This window comes from Sander vitreus, chromosome 21, assembly GCF_031162955.1.
Source record: "Sander vitreus isolate 19-12246 chromosome 21, sanVit1, whole genome shotgun sequence".
Lineage (NCBI taxonomy): Eukaryota > Metazoa > Chordata > Actinopteri > Perciformes > Percidae > Sander > Sander vitreus.
In genome coordinates this window covers 2,398,492-2,416,306 of record NC_135875.1, presented here as the reverse complement: position 1 = coordinate 2,416,306, position 17,815 = coordinate 2,398,492, and the positions used below count along the sequence as shown (strand labels likewise).

Genomic DNA, 17,815 nt, shown 5'->3' with positions numbered 1-17,815 from the left:
GTTCTAAACTTGTTGGCGTATTTATTTATTTCTTTCTTTTTTTAAAAAGGGACAAAAACATATAGTCAGACATAAAATCGAAAAAGAGACAAAAACGTCAAAAGGCGACAAATGTCGGAGAAAGTGCCAAAGACTTGAAAATGAACAAAAAGAAAGCGAAACAAATGTCCAAAAAAAACCCTTGAAAAAAGGGACAAAAATCGTTTTTTTCCCTCTCCGAAAAAACGTTGAAAAGGGACGGCCTCTAGCTCGCCCCACGTTGGCTGAGTCCTCTGCAGCGGCGCGGGTTCGAATCCGACCTGCGGCCCTTTGTTGCGCGTCATCCCCCATCTCTCTCTCACCTTTCACGTCGATCCACTGTCGCTATAATAAAAGGGAAAAAGCCCCCAAAAAAATGATCTTAAAAAAAAAAAATTTAAAAAAAAAGTGACAAAAAAGTTGAAAAAAAAACTTCGGAAAAAGCTCAGTTTTGATTATTTCGGGGGGGTTGTAACTCTCACCGCCACCCCATTTTAATTCTAAAAGAAACGATGCCACGTTTCAGAAACGTTGACATTTTAGAAGTGCAATATTTTCACTTGGATGTCAAACCCCCCCCCACCCTGTATCTGTAGACGACGCGGGGACTACAGAAGAAAAGTAGCTAAATCTGTATCTCTGGTGAATGTTTTTCCTGCATGTGTGGGAACATTTTAAGGCTTAAGGTTGAAGGTTGTAGCCTTAATGAGTGTAAGCCACATTCACAATTAAATCGGACATCATCGAAATTAGATGGTGCAACATAAGTAACATGATTTCTCCAATTTGGACTCTACACGGAAGCTCGAGGACCTCCTGGTTTAGGAACATGATGTCTTGAACAAGTTTGTTCCTTCTTATTTCTGAAATTGTGACACTTTCGAGAGGACGATGGTCAATGGAACGTGAAAACAACGTGCGGACATCTCTAGAAATGCAACCTCAGTGACTCTGGACTTTGGGGCTCTAAAGCGCTACGACATCATCTGATAACTTTTTCTACTGGAGGTGAGAGAGAAGAGACGGTAAAAGTTCTCCAGAGGACAGATAGGATTACAGAGTTGATAACGTCAAGTGGGATTGTCTTAAAAGATCAAACCGAGGACTCGGATTAGTCAGGCTCTCGGCAGCGTCGACTCAGACAAACTGAACCGCAACGTTTCCTGCGTGAATCCTGAAAGCAGCCCATCGTTGTGTAAATGAGCCGCGTTCATGGCCATAACGTCGCCGTACAATATCGAAGAGCTTTCTTTCTTTCAGTCCTTCCAGAATTTTTTTTTTGTGATTGTTTTGGGCAAAAATCCTTGATTATGCGTCACGTTTTCTTAAAAAATGCGATGGAATATGTGGGATATTTATGCAATGTTATGTGATGAAATGGCGGGAACTTGCAAAAACCGGCGGTTCCATCGTGGCGTCATCGCGGGGTTTGCAGCTTCTCGATGACGTTCACGTCGCGTAATTACGTCACTTCATAACGTTCCCATGGCAACAGGGGGAAACGGCTGCTCTTGTGTGAAGTAAACACAACATTTTTCATCTTTCTGCTAAGATATATGGGACTTTTTTACAACGAAAATGCGGGGATTATGAAATCATGCAAGCCCCGCATATTTTGTGCGGAAATCGGCAATTTATGCGGCGAAAGTGTGGCGTATTTGAAAAAAATGCGCCCCCCCCGCATAAATATGCGGACTTTGGCTGATTATGCATTGAATTATGTGATCTCATAATCACGTTTTTCTGGAGGGACTGTCCTTTGCACGACAACGTGGCTTTTTTCTTTGCCAGCAGCCGTACTTTGTTAATAATATCCGGGAAGACAAAAAGTGAAGGAAGGAAAAAAAACAAAAAAAAACAGTAACACTTTACTTGAAGGTATCTACATAAGAGTGACATGACACTGTCATGAACGTGTCATAAACATTTATGACATAACGCTTCTTTTAGTAAGGGTCATTCGGTTTTTTGTCATGACAAGTCAGGGTTAGGGTTAGGCGTCCGGTATACCCGTCGTTCCCGACCTGTTGTGCGCCAATGTGACGTCATGGGAGCGCCATAAGTGGGGATTTCCACCGAATGCAGAACGTCTGCGGACCGGCTCCACTCCGTGCTCCGCCGTCCGTCAATACCCACTAGGTCCGGATTTGTTGCGTAACGGCACGAGATCTCGCAAATTCACGTAGACTAGAACCACAAAACCAACAACAGTTAGTTTCCATCCAGAGGAGTAGAGGGGAAACAGCTCTGAGCTGTGTTTTCAAGGTGTAATACAGGGAGATATGATCCGCCGTGAGCACGGTGGATTTTATTTTGAAAATTAACCGGATGTTTTATTTTGTTTCTGTGCTCGACTTCCTGTCCCGCACTATCTGCCGTGTGCTGAATTGCTGCGGAGCTCTCCGGCGTCCGGAAAAAATAGAAGCTCTGCGTATCTGCTCCGGAGGGCTGTCAGTGAAATTGGGGGTAACTGTTTATACTGGCGCGTGGTGCTCGCGACACTAGCTGCAGTCTTCTCCTGAACAGAGGTGGCGCTAATGAGGAAAAGCTACCGCCTTTGCTGTTTCTTCGGACTAAAAGAAGAAGAAAACGGTAAACGACGGCAGAACTGGCAGCAGCATTGATGTCAAGGCTTCGATTTGATTGGATGACCTACTTGGTGGGATCAAGCCTTTCATTCACCATAAAAGAACTCATGCACTCAAAATCCTGATCTACGACATTTTGACGTCACATTGGTGTGCGACAGGTCGGCTACGGTTAGGGCTCATGTGTTCATGACAGTGTCATGTCACTCTTATGTAGAGACCCTCAAGTAAAGTGTAACCAAAAAAACAGCAGCGGAAGAAAATCCTCTTTCACACACGTACAAACAAAAATGGCCCCCAGGAAGTTTTGTAGACGGATCATTTTAGCCAATCAGGTAGTTTCCGAAGCACACAGAGCAGTCTCATCACATGGAGCCTGTGTAGAAGTGTGTGTGTGTGTGTGTGTGTGTCTGTGTGTGTGTGTCTGTGTGTGTGTGTTCTCGTTGATCATCATTATCGTCAAATCAGAGTCATCTGCCGGTCGGTGTTCTCAGTGGTGCGACTGTTCAGCTCCTCCCCGCCACGGCTGCCGGCGAACCCCCGCCGGGCCATTTCGCTGTGCTGTTTCCACGGGGAATCGTCCTCCTCCGTTATTTGGAAGAGTGCAGCGTCTCCTGCAGCGACAGGCGGGAGCGCGCCGAAGGGAGGGGCATCAACACGGTCTGGACGCTGCTCAGCCTCCACGGGAGCAGGCCCACGAAGTTGTCCTGGTGGTGCGTGTCCAGCGTGAAGCTGAGGGCGCGCGGAGGCGCCGATGGAGGAGCATTGTGGGTGGTGTGGTTCCGGGCCAGAGGGGTAGTAGAAGGTGGACGAGGATGTCGGAGAGGATGAGGAGTGATCGCTGCGTTCCTGGAGAGAGACGGAAGAGGGAGAGGAAGTGAGCGGCAGAAGAGAAAGTTGGTTGTGAATGACGAATGAATGGATGGATAGATGGATGGAGCACAGCGATGACTCAATGGATGGATGATGGATGAGAAGTGCAGCGAGAGAAAATAAAAAGGTAAAAAGGGGAAACAGTCCGTCTTCGTTCAGACAAAGGCTAACTACCGTTTTTTTCAACCCGGACCCTATTTTTCTATGTGTTTGTCTCTAAGTGACTGATGGGAACAACAATCTTTGACATTGATTCCAGTATTCAGTGAGATCGCTGCAGTCGGCAGCGGTGAAACAAGCTACAATGTAAGTTAATAGAGCAATTGTCCAGCTTGTATTTACCTTCACAAAAGTGCTCGTTTTGCTGCTGACAGACTCAGATTAATATTCTAAGTGTCTGACAACATTATGGAAAGGATTTCTAAGGAGGTCGACCTTTCTGTTAAAGAGTAAGATCCTTTTTTTAAACATAAAAACATCCGCGAAATTGTGTTCGCTAAACTCACCAGACTCCATGTAAATAAACAGTCATTTAAGCATCGTAAAATAGACATCATTCAAAGTCAACAGAAACAAAATTAAAACTATGAAAAGCCCGTTTTGGGTCGTCTTTCCACTTTTCCAACCATCACAACTCTAGTTTTGCTTGAAATAAACACATAGTTTACCGATTTACATGTGAAAATATGTTGCCTCTACACACGCTAAAAGTACTGTTTTTTTTAAATGGAGTCTGGTGGGTTTAGCACTAGCGACTTCAGAGCTGTTTCTGGTTAAACAGAAATGTCTTAAAGGTCTATCTCTGTAGGGATCCTTTCCATAATGTTGTCAGACACTGAGAATATTAATCTGAGCATGTCAGCGGCAAAATAAAACACTTCAAGTAGACGCTAACTGACGTTGCACATTTGGCCCCGTAGGGTTACATTGCAGCCCGGTCTGTGGCTGCCGGTTACAGCGTTCACGCTTAATACTGGACCAGTTTCAAAGGTTGTTGTTGTTCCTATCAGTCACTTACACACAAAAACATAGGATAATAGGGTCCAGGTTATTATATTACCTTTAAAATATGGAACTTTAAACGTCATCTTGTTCACCAGTAAACTTATTTTACTTAACTTTTGATATTTTAGGAAATAACGTTTCTTCACTTTCAGGTGTAGTTTAAGAAGAGAAGCGGCCAGTGCATCTGCCTTTGGCTTCCCATAAAATGCTCAGTCGTCGGACGAAGATTAACTTTTCCTATACCTAACCCTAACCCATTAGCATCCAACCCTTATTTAACCCTTATTTAATCATTGAGCTTTTGTCTATATTTGCTGGTGATCAAGGAAACATTTACCTAATACAGTTTGACATGTAATTAGATTTTTTACATTCACTCCTGATATGAACAGAAAAAACAACATGCATATCAGGTTTTAGAGGTTAAAATTAAGTTCAGCAGTCCTTTTGTATTAGTAGAGAAAGTAGATATAGCAGCCAGAGCCATATCACAGCAACAACATGACACAAAAGTATATGTCCAATGGGAATCGACCATTATTTCCATATTTTACATGCCAGCTTAATTGCTGAGAGTCACACAATATGCGTCCAAAAGAAACGCTGTTTATCGCGACTGTAACACAAGGGTTCATGCAGTTACAAGCGACACGTACGAACGAGTGATGCTGCAGTTGCCAGGGAGCAGGGCAGGAATCGAACAGCAGTTGCTAAGGAAGCGGAGAGGCAGTGGGGCTTGGTGATTGGACGATGAGCAGCGGTGGGAGGGGCAGGAAGTAGGCAGCAGTGCTCATTTGGGGAAGGTTAGTACGTCACTGTCACACCTCACTCTCTGAAAAGCAGACACACACACACACACACACACACACACACACACACACACACACACACACAGAGGAAATACAGAAAGACACAGAGGGTTAGCGGAAAAAAAGGAAAGCTTGTGATGCATTTGGTTTGGCGAAGTTCTGCTGGGAGTCAGGAACGCTGTAAATGTTATTAACACGTGAATAATGACACACAACATGAAAACAGCTGACACAGTAAAGAGAGGAGACAGAAATAAAAAAAGGTCCTGAGATGACTGTTCACGTTATGAGAATGAAATGGAAAGAATGGTTGACCCGACACATAGTGGATGGATGGATGGATGGATGGATGGATGGATGGATGGATGGCCCTCGAAGTTTTCTGCCAACATAACGTGTGTAAAAAATATCAAAAAGAGATGAGAAGCTGGGATGTTATTGGACCAGTGTGTTGATCTAAATCAGATTAACAAGTAGACGATGATACCTGGGTGGGACGAGTTGTGATGGAGGATGAGGATGAAATGATCTCGCATCCAATTAGGCTTCATCTAACGTACACTACTACGTTTTCAATTTTCAAAAAACGATCTCTGTCCACACAGTTTTTAGCCTGACGTGGTCGTACTCAGATTCTAGTCAGAATATGAGTCTGATGCCGCTCCATTGGGCTGTGATTATAGGGCGTATTTCAACCCAACCAGGAAAGAAAATGCCTCCGCACTCAATTGGATAGACCTACAACCAATCAGAGCAACAGATAGACCTACAACCAATCAGAGCAACGGGTATGTGACGTTCCCGAATCCCGTAGGAAGGACGGCAAAGACTTCTTTAATTTCCGATCCACAAATGCTGTGATCGTGGTTCTCTGTTCCTCTTTTAAAATGAACGTGCTGTCGATATCTTCTATAACAGACGCGATGGCGGAATCTACACATCTCAGTTCTCCAACGGCAGCCATCTTTGTTGTAAACAAAGTCAACCCAAGCACTCTTTGGTGACGTGGTTGATTACGTTATTGTTGATCATCTGTCCATCATCGTATAAAGGCCACTCTGACAATTTGATTGGTCCGAACGGCTCTGGTTGGAGCATAGTTGCTCCACCACGGATCAGGTCCAGACCTAACTTCCTGACCTCATGTTGTGGGCGGGGCTAAGTTCGGCTGGCATCCAGGCTATACAGTTTTAGCTCCAGCAGAAGAACTAATCCCCGTCCATATTAACACTTCCGAAAACGCGTATCACATGACCATTCACACGCACTGGGCATGTGTGTTCCGGTGTACACAGGAAGCAGATTGTCTGACGATTTATTATCTTGGAGCGAGGACGAGGTGGAACTGTTACTGAAAGGTCTGTAAGCTACCTAACCGATAATACTGACTGACGTGCCCCCTCGTTTCCAAATGTCTCCCTTTGTGTCCATCCAGACTACAACGCAAAACCCAGAGTTTTTCAAACAAAAATCGGGGGCAGCGGTGTTTCCAAACGTTAAAGTTTTAGGGGCTCGGAAACGCTGTGGACCGGAGGCGGAACACGTAACAAAAGTGTTTGTTTTTCAAAAACGTAGTAGCGTAGATGTTGCCTTAGCTGCTTGTTTTATAGACACGTTGCCTATTGTGAGGAGCAAACTGAATGATTTGCATTCAAGATGAATCTCATATCTACAAACTGTCCCTCTGCTGTTGCTAAAGACTCCAGCAGGCAGCGAGACTCTTCAAACTATACAGTTAGCGGTAGCTTTAGCATGACAGAACACTACAGGGTTCAGTTGGGATACAAATACAAAGGCCTCAGGCTACATTTACATTGCTACGTTTTGGTTTTGAGGTGGAGTTTTGTGCCAAAAAGCGATCTCGGTGCACACAAGTGTTGTTAGCCCCAGTAGAAGAACTAATCTCCGTTTTAAACTAACACGCCGTAACCAAAATATCTCATCAACATTCTGATATGCTGGGCATAAACAGGAGGCAGCGTGTATACTCCGCCCGTTGCTGGTAAATGACATGGTAACATTTGTAGCTTTAGTCTCTGAGAACGAGATGTCATGACCCAATCAGGAGGAGAAATGTTGGCGTCAGTGTCGGTGTTGCCAAAGGTCTCCGTTTGCGGCCGTTGAGACTGCAACACAACCCCGCAGATTCCAAACCAAAACGGGTCAGAAGTGTTTCCAAATGTCTCCGGTTTAGGGGCTCGGAAACGCCAGAGCAGGGGGAATGAGAGGGGGAAACGCCAGAGCAGGGGGAATGAGAGGGGGGAAACGCCAGAGCAGGGGGAATGAGAGGGGGGAAACGCCAGAGCAGGGGGAATGAGAGGGGGAAACGCCAGAGCAGGGGGAATGAGAGGGGGGAAACGCCAGAGCAGGGGGAATGAGAGGGGGAAACACCAGAGCAGGGGGAATGAGAGGGGGGAAACGCCAGAGCAGGGGGAATGAGAGGGGGAAACACCAGAGCAGGGGGAATGAGAGGGGGGAACACCAGAGCAGGGGGAATGAGAGGGGGGAACACCAGAGCAGGGGGAATGAGAGGGGGAGACGTAGCAGAAGATATTCCTTTTTAAACCAAAACGTAGTGATGTAAATGTAGCGTCAGTTGAATGCGGAACCAGGGAACTCCTGTAGTGTGCAGGGTAAATGCTCGGTAAGGGGAGGATGGTGGCTGGGGTTAATAACAGGGGTGGGGGGTTGGGGGGGGGGAGGGGTCACATACGTGCTGCATTCACCACTGCAGAACGGCGTATACCTCTGTATACAAGGGCTGGACAGCCTCCTGGCCTGACGGACCTGAAAACAACAGTTTACAGCACAGCTCAGTGACAGTCATGTGAAGAGTAGGCATGGGCCGGTGTAAGATTCTGACGGTATGATAACCTTCTGGGAAAAATATCACGGTTTCATGGTATGTACATTACAGCTTTAAAATGTATTATTTTTTCAAATGTCTGGGTAAAAGAAAACAACTTTTTCCCCATTGAACACAATGTATTTTCTTTTGAAACACACTGCACACTGGCAGGGAGAGGGATTACTAAACTGCACTTTCTGTCCTTGAAGCCTCCTAAAAAAAACAGCTCATACCTTAGGAACGGTATGAGAGAACATTTGAATGGTTTTGAAACCGTGACTTTTTCAAACCACGGTATACCTTGAAACCGGTAACCGGCCCATGCCTAGTAAAGAGCTCCTTTTCCAAAATACTACACATCCATCCATCCACAGAGGCCTGACCGCCCCGAGGACAATCCAAACAGGAAGTGTGGTTTACAGGGTGTTTTTTACCAGATGGTGACAGCACAAAGTTTGCTTTTAAAGTGAAAATAATCCTTTACAATTTCGTGACTCCACTCATTTACAGTCAATGAGTCCACGAGAGAGAAAAGAATGACTGCTGTTGAAGGACAACGACATTAAGAAGCCTTTTCATGATTATAAACAAGACCAAAACATATACTTAAAGAGGTGGTTCAGAATTTTGGACATAGGACCTAATTTCCAAGTTAGCCAGTGTGTTATTTATCAGTGGAGACAGTTTTCAACACTTTTCATCCAGTCCTTCCAGTTGCAGAGTTCGCTGGTGCTAGGCTAGCGCAAGTCAACAGTATCTGCTAGCCTGCCACTAAAACCAGTCTGACCCACTCCACAGTACACCCGAGGCAAATACATTCTAACGCCAGACTATTGATGGAAATGTCTGTTGATAGAATAATGTTAGAAATAAAATTACCCTTGCATCACAATGATCACATTACATTTTGAGGGACTAGTTTCTCAGCAGCGGCGGAATTTTACTTTGCTCAGGTTAGTAGTACTGCACGGAAAAGTAAACAGAGAAGCGCACTACAGTCAGGACACCTAGTAGTAGCCTAGTACATTGGTGTTGAAGCATTGGATTGGAAACTAAGGACTAGGCAACATGGTGATTCAGTGTGCATTTAGAAATTGTAAAAATAAACCAAACAGCCAAAACCACAAAGTTTCCACAAATTTCCATTGGGAGATCCAGAAAGGAACCAACTGTGGCTTCTTGCTGCTGGCTTGGACATCAAGACACACAGATAAACTTGCGTGACTGTCATGGAAACTAGCCTAGGTAATATCAGTCCGCCGCTGCTGTAACCTATGCTACCAAGAGACTATGCTAAGACTGGTTTTAGTGGCAGGCTAGCAGATACTGTTGACTTGCGCTAGCCTAGCACCAGCGAACTCTGCAACTGGAAGGACTGGATGAAATTGTTGAAAACTGTCTCCACTGATAAATAACACACTGGCTAACTTGGAAATTATGTCCTATGTCCAAAATTCTGAACCACCCTTTTAATATTTTAAATGTTTTAACAAGTTATTAAGGTATCTGCTCGCTAGTGATGGAATGTAACTAAGTACATTTACTCCAGTACTGTGCATAAGTCCAAATGTAGAGGTACTTGTACTTTACTTGAGTCTTTTCTTTTCATGCCACTTTCTACTTCTACTCCGCTACATTTCAGAGAGAAATATTGTACTTTTTACTCCACTACATTCATCTGACAGCTTTAGTTTCCAGTTTCTAAAATGGGAGGATGTTTCTGCATCGAGTACTTTTGCTTTTAATACTTTAAGTACATTTTCCTGATGATACTTACATACTTTTACTTAAGTAATATTTTCAATGCAGGACTTTTACTTGCAGCAGAGTATTTTTACACTGTGGTATTAGTACTTTTACTGACGTAAAGGATCTGAATACTTCTTCCACCGCTGTTGCTCACTAACCTAACCTAACTAACCACACAACAGAGAGAAGAGATGGAGGGAGAGTACCATCAGAGAAGGATAGGGAGCGTGTGTGTGTGAGCGTGTGTGTGTGTGTGTGTGTGTGTGTGTGTGTGTGTGTGAGAGTGTGAGAGTGTATGTGTATGTGTGTGTTTATGAGCGTGTGTGTGCTTGTGAGCGTGTGTGTGCGGGTGTGAATTAACACGGTAGCACAGAGTATAAGGTGTGTTGAGACAAAAAAAATAAAGAAAGCACTTGTCAGGGCGTAAAAACACATTTCAACCACCATCATCACCATCATCATCATCACCATCATCATCATCATGTTGTGAAACTCCTAAAAGAGGAATAAGAATGATAAACCATGGACCGTGAGGTACAGACGGACACATCATGGACTTACCACAACACTTACAATCACCTGATGACCAATTTAGATTTATTATATTTCTAAACATGGGATAATGAGACTGAAATTGAGCATCTAAGTTATCTAAAGACAGTTTTTCGGTGAATAAATGAAAATAGTTGAACTCAAATGTTCAACGTTTTAAACCTGGTTAAGCTGTTTCTCTGCTGCAGTGACTGCTTCTGCCACAAGATGGAACCATTTCACCTGATTACATGGACCACATACTGTAGAGCTCCTTCATGTGGAGTGATGGGACCTAAAGAGTTCAACCCGTCGACAGTGCAGCCTTTTGTTTTTCTGGGTCAAAAAAGCTTTTTACGACCTTTGTTTTTTTCCCAACATTTTTGTCACTCTTTTCAAAATTCTTTTATCCGTTTTTCTTCAAATGCTATTAAATTGAATAAAACACCCACATTCAATGAAAGTAGTGAACTGATCATTTCATTTACTTGTGAAGAGCGTTGGAAACTTTTTGAAAATGGGTCAAATTTGACCCGAGGACAACAGGACGTTTTTTTTAACCAAGGACCCTTTAAACTGAAAAAGAGACGGAGCACGGACCCCCTACTACATATATTGTATAAAAATAAAAGTGGCATATGAAACTGGGCCTACAATAGCGTGTGGGCAACCTAAAGCCTTTATACATGCCTTTTTAGTGCATAGAATACTAAGCTATTAAAATAATTGTTGGGAGGATTTAATAAATCACGTTTTAAAGTGAAACATACGTGTGGCAGTGAATCCTTAGGATGAACTGGATCTGTGGAGCTCAGTGACTACCTTACCTATAGGCCAGTAAGCCTATCATCTTTTTATCAAATGGGCTGATTTATATTTGCTAATAATATGTTGGATTCATGTGAAGACATTTTAATTCTTAAAAAAAAAACTTTCAAAAGTTGCAAAGAAACTCCCTTCATTCATGTTGCCAGGTGATGGTCTAGTATCGTAAAGGTCGCCTACTATTACATTATTTTTTTTAATTAAGTTAGGCAGTGTGCGGGAGTTTCTCTGCAACTTGTGACCTCCTTATCCCCCCCCTCTGACGCACCTGTCTCACATTATAGATGTGCAAAGTATTTCAAAACCTTTCAAAAAAGTAACAATAATTACCATTACAGTAACTTTGAGGACCCCCTAAGGGCCCCGGACCCCCTGTAGAAGATCTCTTAAAAAAGGGCTTTAAAGTGGCTTAACAGACCAACGGGAGTTGGACGCCGTTACTCCACTATAACTGTACGGAGCAAAAAGTAATTTGATGCAATATTAATGCCCTGAATGTGGAGTACTGCGCCTTTAATATGAGCCTTTTACTATCTGTGTGTATGTGTGTTGCTATTTGCTCTTTTATAGATGTTCATGCACATGCGTTCTGCTGTCAAATTGAAAATAATATAAACTACGTTTTTGAAAAGAATAATGTCAACTTGGAAAACAAAGGAACAAATCCCTCTGCTCTTGCTATGGCATCACCGTTTATCACCGCTTACTTACAAAGAAAAACGTTTCTGTCCCTCCGGACCTTCATCATTTATGATATGTGTATGAAATTGTTGTATGTAGTATTGGAAATTGAATTGGGATGTTGACTGCCTGTATAAGTGTGAAATGCTGCACAAGTGACACGTGTTGACTGAGAGCTACTCTCATTGTTTATTGTCCCACAGCTGGGGACACAGAATGGGAGGGGTGAAATGTATTTAAAGGTCCAGTGTGTAATGTGTTTAGTTGTTCATTATCAAAATCTGTGTTGCCCGTTCACAAACTTGTCCTTTTTCATGAATATTTACCAACACCATCAATTCCAAGTATTCCTATTGGCTTGAAATGTTACATTTGCGTTTGCATGAACTGGGGAAGACGCTCCATATTCATGCTCCATCTTGAAATACGTTAGCCTGTAAGGGACATACAGGACATACTGCTCCACCTTTCACGTTTTTGCTGTCACATGATAAACTCACAGCTGCTGCTAATGCTGCTAACGGGTATCGTAGCTTCGTTAGCTGAAGAAGGAAACATGGAGGACCACACGTATTCAAAATCCAAATTTCAGGAACAGGAGTCTTCTTCTTCGCCCAGAAAAAGAAAAAGGAGATTGAAAAGAGCAAGAGACCGGCTTTTTGAAGCGTGAAGGCTACCGTAGCTGTAATACGTACTTTGAACTGCGTGGTGTGAGAGAGTTGATTGTGATATATGATCCTCAACGCCCGCTTGCGTTTGTTGTTTGAGATACTGTTAAGTCTTGATGAAGGTCCGGAGGGACCGAAGGTTTTTTGTAAATAAACGGTGATGCTATAGCAAGAGCAGAATGCGGGATTTGTTCTTTTGTTTTTAAGTTAACGTCATTTTTCCAACACACCTGCACAGAAGGATTTTTGGATGTGCGAGTTGTTTCTTCAGAAAAGACCACCAGAGTAACAACCAGAGTATTCAGATTTTCTTTCCATGTCTTATGTTGCTGAGTTTAAACTTGTTTCTCTTCTAACATTTTACCAAGTATACTTAATGTCCTTTGAGTCGGAGAGGATACCTACAGTGTTAGCGGAGCGTCCGGGGCCACGCTGAGCAACGATCGCCCCTGAGATGGCCTTAATCCAGCTGTGCATGTCCTCTGGACTGTCAGCCTGACACAGAGAGAGAGAGAGAGAGAGAGAGACAGAGAGAGACAGAGAGAGATATTAGTGAATAATTTTACTTTGTTTTATTGTTTTTTCAAAAGGTATATCTGACCTACGATGCTAAAGAAGTCATTTGTGGGTACATAAATAGCTTTACTACTGCAGAAAATAAAGTGTTTGATGCTCTAAATTTCAATTTTGCTCAAAAGCAGAGATCACAACCCGCCACCCACCCCCCAATGTTGAACCCAAACTTCCGCCCTTACCTGTACGTAGAAGGTTCTGGAGCTGGTGACCATTTCAAACAGGTTGTCCCTCATCATCAGCTCACTGCACAACACAGAACACAACAGGGACAAAGCAGCAGCAGCAGCAGTTATTAATGACCTGCAATGGAGCACAGTATATTCACCTGCTAACAACTACGTGTGCTCACTGACCTCTGTTTGCACTCCTGCACTTTGTGGATCTCCTTCAGTGGGATGACTCTCAGTGCCTCCCTCTCCTGCAAGGAACAACACAGGAACAATAACACACACACACACACACACACACACTTCACAGTGGCATGCTGTACTGCAGCATATGCGATGAACATATGACTATGAACATATTACTATGAATTCTTTAATGTATATCTGTGACTGAATGTATGTATGGATATGAATGGAGGAAAGAATGCATTTTTTAGAACTGAATGTATGGATACTTATGAATGGCTAAATGAATGTTTATTTGTGACTGAATGCATGGATGCTTATGGAAGTAGGAATGAGTGTTTGCAAGGCATGTATGGGAGAACAGAAGAATGTAGGAAGGACGGCTTTTTTGCACAAGTATAGAAAATGGTAATTTGCAATTTGCATAGCTCTTTGAGTTGCCCAAATGTTTACTGTACATGTGTCTTTTCATTGTTTTAACCCTGTGCTTGTTGTGTGTCTCTGTTGTCTGTTCTCTCAGTGTCCAAAACTAATTTCTCCTTAGGAAGACTAATAAAGATACTTTGACTCAAAGTTTGCGCTTAGATCATTGGTCAACCTGTTGCACACTGCTTTCAAACAACCCACAAGAAGAGGATGCTCAGGCTCGCTGACAGCGTCTCTTCTGACTCCGTGTATGTTTTGAATTATGAATACCAACCTTTGTTTTTTTAGGATTACTTTTTTGGGCATTCCCACCTTTAATCACCAGACCTGAGCCACCCTGGCGCCTCTAACAGTTGATTTAGAGTCTCTTCTTTTAGACTCAACAGGCTCAAGAACTCTGTTATACATCAGTCTATCCTGTTGCTAAACCAAAATCAGTGCTGCCAGTTAAGATCTGGATCTGAGGATATCATGAAACATGGTTCTTTGTCATGACTGTTCACGTGTCTTCATCTTTGTACTCTTTGTACTTTGTTTTCCCTTTTGAGCGGAGCTGCTCGGGAACGCAAAATGAATTTCGGTGTGAACTGACGATAGAGAGTTGTATCGTATCGTGGCAGTAAAAGACTCATTCTGCGAGTCCGCTGTCTTCACATGCAGCACTGCACGTTGATCCTGAAATCAGTTCTCTTTCAGATTCGGGGTCAGAGTTTTTGGAAGACTTCAGCAGACATGCGGTGGAGTAATATCATAAAGATCCATCCACCGATCTGACAGACTCAATAGGAGGTTAAAATAATGAAATATGATTGAACAGATCAATAAATCATACAAGAGACTTCTGGGTTTCCCTGTTGTACTCCGTTGAGTTTAGAATGGGAATTTCCAGTCTCTCTCTCTCTCTCTCGCACAACACACACACACACACACACACACACACACACACACACACACACACACACACACACAGGGTGTGTCCATTTAAGTGCACAGACAGGCTGCGGTTAGGACTCGCTAATCTGCCCACACGTGGATGGTATGAGGAGGTATTCAGAACACATGCCGCTGCGTGTAGAGACACACAGCTAACTGAGGGCAACACAAGCCTCTGCTTCCTTCCGTTTCATCGATTTTTACTTTAAATTCACTTCAGTAAACATTCGTGTAGTGACACTACTAAATTCTAGGAAGTGGTGTGTGTGTTTGTTCGTGATTAGGTGTAATGTAAGCCAACGGGTTACAGCCAGTTCTATCTGCTGTTTTTAAAAGAGAACGTTCACTCAAATAACAAACAAAAAAACCAACAACATATTTTCTCACCAGGTCAGATTTGTAGTAGCTGACAGCGTTTTCATCCAGCATGAAGTACCTCCTCTTCCAATTCTTCATCTGAGGAGGAGGAGCAGAGCTATCAACATCAGTGCATTTGTTAGTTTAGCCCATCTGGTTACAGCGAAATTAGGTTTCATTTTGTAAAAAAATAAATAAATAAAATGACAAAAACACCCAAAGTAAAGCGAGAATTATACTGGACCAGCCCAGCTGGCGCGTACAAATGTGATGTCATGGGATCGCGGTGACTATTTATACCTGCGCTGGTGCCACTAGCTGCAGTCTTCTCCTGAACAGAGGTGGCGCTAATGAGGAAAGGCTACCGACATTGCTCTTTCTACGGACTAGAAGAAGAAGAAAAAAGTAAACAACGGCAGAACTGGCTGCAGCATTGATGTCAATGCTTCGATTTGATTGGATGACCTACTTGATCAGATCAAGCCTTTCATTCACCATAAAAGAACTCATCTTAACCCAGTAAGTTTACCAGAGAGACCTGCAGTCACTCAGAGAGTCCTGACATCACGTTGTCGGCGAACCCGTTCAGGCCTCCCGTTTCCGCTTTGTTGCGCGCTGCTGAAAAAAACAAAAGAGCCGTGCGCGACAGCTGGGCGCGCGCCATAAATCGCCACCTTGGATGCGTCCAGTATAATTCTCGCTTAAGCCAGAAAAATGTTTGAAGTCATCCTGGTTGTGTGCTCCAGAGGCTGCAATGTGTATTACACACGACAAAAACAGTGTTGTAGTGAGGGTGGCTAGAGGAAAGGACATGGGCTCATTAATATCAAAAGGGTTCATCCTCTGAGGGGCAGGAATGCTTTCAGTCAGTTTTCAGGAAAAAGGTTTACAAGATTTTCTTATTTCTTGCGCACAAGTTGACAGTTTAGCCTAATGGAAAGGTCAAGGTGTCACCATTAGCATTAGGGAATCCTCCTCTGGAGAGCATTAATATCCACACTTAAGTTAAGTAAAAGCATGATTCCTCTGTCTCTTAAACCTTTAGAACACGGTTTAAGAGTTCAGATTTCAGAGGAGTCTAGGTGCAAAAATGTAAAGCAGAGTCAGACCACGTAGGGGTTTAAAAGTAATTAAAGGTCCTATGACATGCTGCTTTTATATAGGCCTTAGTGGTCCCCTGATACTGTATCTGAAGTCTCTTTTATATAGACCTTAGTGGTCCCCTGATACTGTATCTGAAGTCTCTTTTATATAGACCTTAGTGGTCCCCTGATACTGTATCTGAAGTCTCTTTTATATAGACCTTAGTGGTCCCCTAATACTGTATCTGAAGTCTCTTTTATATAGACCTTAGTGGTCCCTAATACTGTATCTGAAGTCTCTTTTATATAGGCCTTAGTGGTCCCCCTAATACTGTATCTGAAGTCTCTTTTATATAGACCTTAGTGGTTCCCCCTAATACTGTATCTGAAGTCTCTTTTATATAGACCTTAGTGGTCCCCTAATACTGTATCTGAAGTCTCTTTATATAGGCCTTAGTGGTCCCCTAATACTGTATCTGAAGTCTCTTTATATAGACCTTAGTGGTCCCCTAATACTGTATCTGAAGTCTCTTTTATATAGGCCTTAGTGGTCCCCTAATACTGTATCTGAAGTCTCTTTTATATAGGCCTTAGTGGTCCCCTAATACTGTATATATGCTAAGTTTGGCTGGCATCCAGGCTACAATGGTTTAACTTTGAACAAGACTCTTAATGTGCTGATTGAATTGGAGGTATTGATTAAAAACAACTCGAAATTTCTGACTGAAGGTTTTAAGTTATATGTCAACTAGAATTAGAACGTCTGTCTTATCAGCGGGCACTGTGTGTGTGTGTGTGTGTGTGTGTGTGTGTGTGTGTGTGTCCTCACCAGAGCCCCCTGTTTGACACAGTATCCGGCCTTGATGATGGCCTGGTCCTGCGCTCCTCTGGACAGGTAGTAGGGCAGGTGATTCTGACCTCGCTTCAAGCCTCCACGCTCCGCCTCGTTATGCCCCTCCCCCTGCTCCTAAAAAAAACACACACACACACACACACACACACACACACACACACACACACACAGTATACGGGACTTTGTCTCATACTATTCATTATACAAAACATTTAATATATCAAACTTGTTAGCAAATAGTTGCTTATTACACACCCAGCTAGTGCTAGAGCAAGATTAGCATATGGACTTGTGTATCCTCAGATTACTAAATTTGTGTCCATTGCAGGCCTGCAACTAACAATTATTTTCATTGTGAATTAATCTGTCAATTATTTTCCTGATTAATCGATTAGCTGGTTGGTCTATGAAATGTCGATGAAATGAAATGAAAATTGTGAAAAATGCTGAAGATGACGTCCTCAAATATCTTGTCCACAACTCAAAGATATTCAGTTTACTGCCACAGAGGAGAGAAGAAACTAGAAACATATTCACATTTAACAAGCTGGAATGAAAATACTTTTTTTTTTCCCATAAAGAACGACTCAAACTGATGAATAGATTATCAAAATAGTTACACTCCTGTAAATAATGCTCC

General features: G+C 43.0%; 1 protein-coding gene across 6 annotated transcripts in view; it reads right to left on the bottom strand.

The window, feature by feature from the left end:
- Positions 1–1,346: 1,346 nt before the first annotated feature.
- LOC144535908 (pleckstrin homology domain-containing family A member 1-like) overlaps positions 1,347–17,815 on the bottom strand; it is a 31,133-nt gene continuing 14,664 nt past the window's right edge. Inside the window, exons 7-13 of one of the 6 annotated variants that reach the window (XM_078278690.1) lie at positions 17,152–17,289; positions 15,271–15,339; positions 13,525–13,589; positions 13,351–13,414; positions 13,001–13,090; positions 8,007–8,080; positions 3,111–3,455 (exon numbers count right to left, since the gene is read on the bottom strand). In XM_078278690.1, coding sequence (XP_078134816.1) covers positions 3,197–3,455; positions 8,007–8,080; positions 13,001–13,090; positions 13,351–13,414; positions 13,525–13,589; positions 15,271–15,339; positions 17,152–17,289 — 759 coding nt within the window. In that variant the 3' untranslated portion in view covers positions 3,111–3,196. Of the gene's footprint in view, positions 3,456–5,140; positions 5,317–8,006; positions 8,081–13,000; positions 13,091–13,350; positions 13,415–13,524; positions 13,590–15,270; positions 15,340–17,151; positions 17,290–17,815 lie in introns of all 6 variants that reach the window. The other 5 variants (XM_078278691.1, XR_013503713.1, XM_078278687.1 and 2 more) reach the window with 5 other exon arrangements.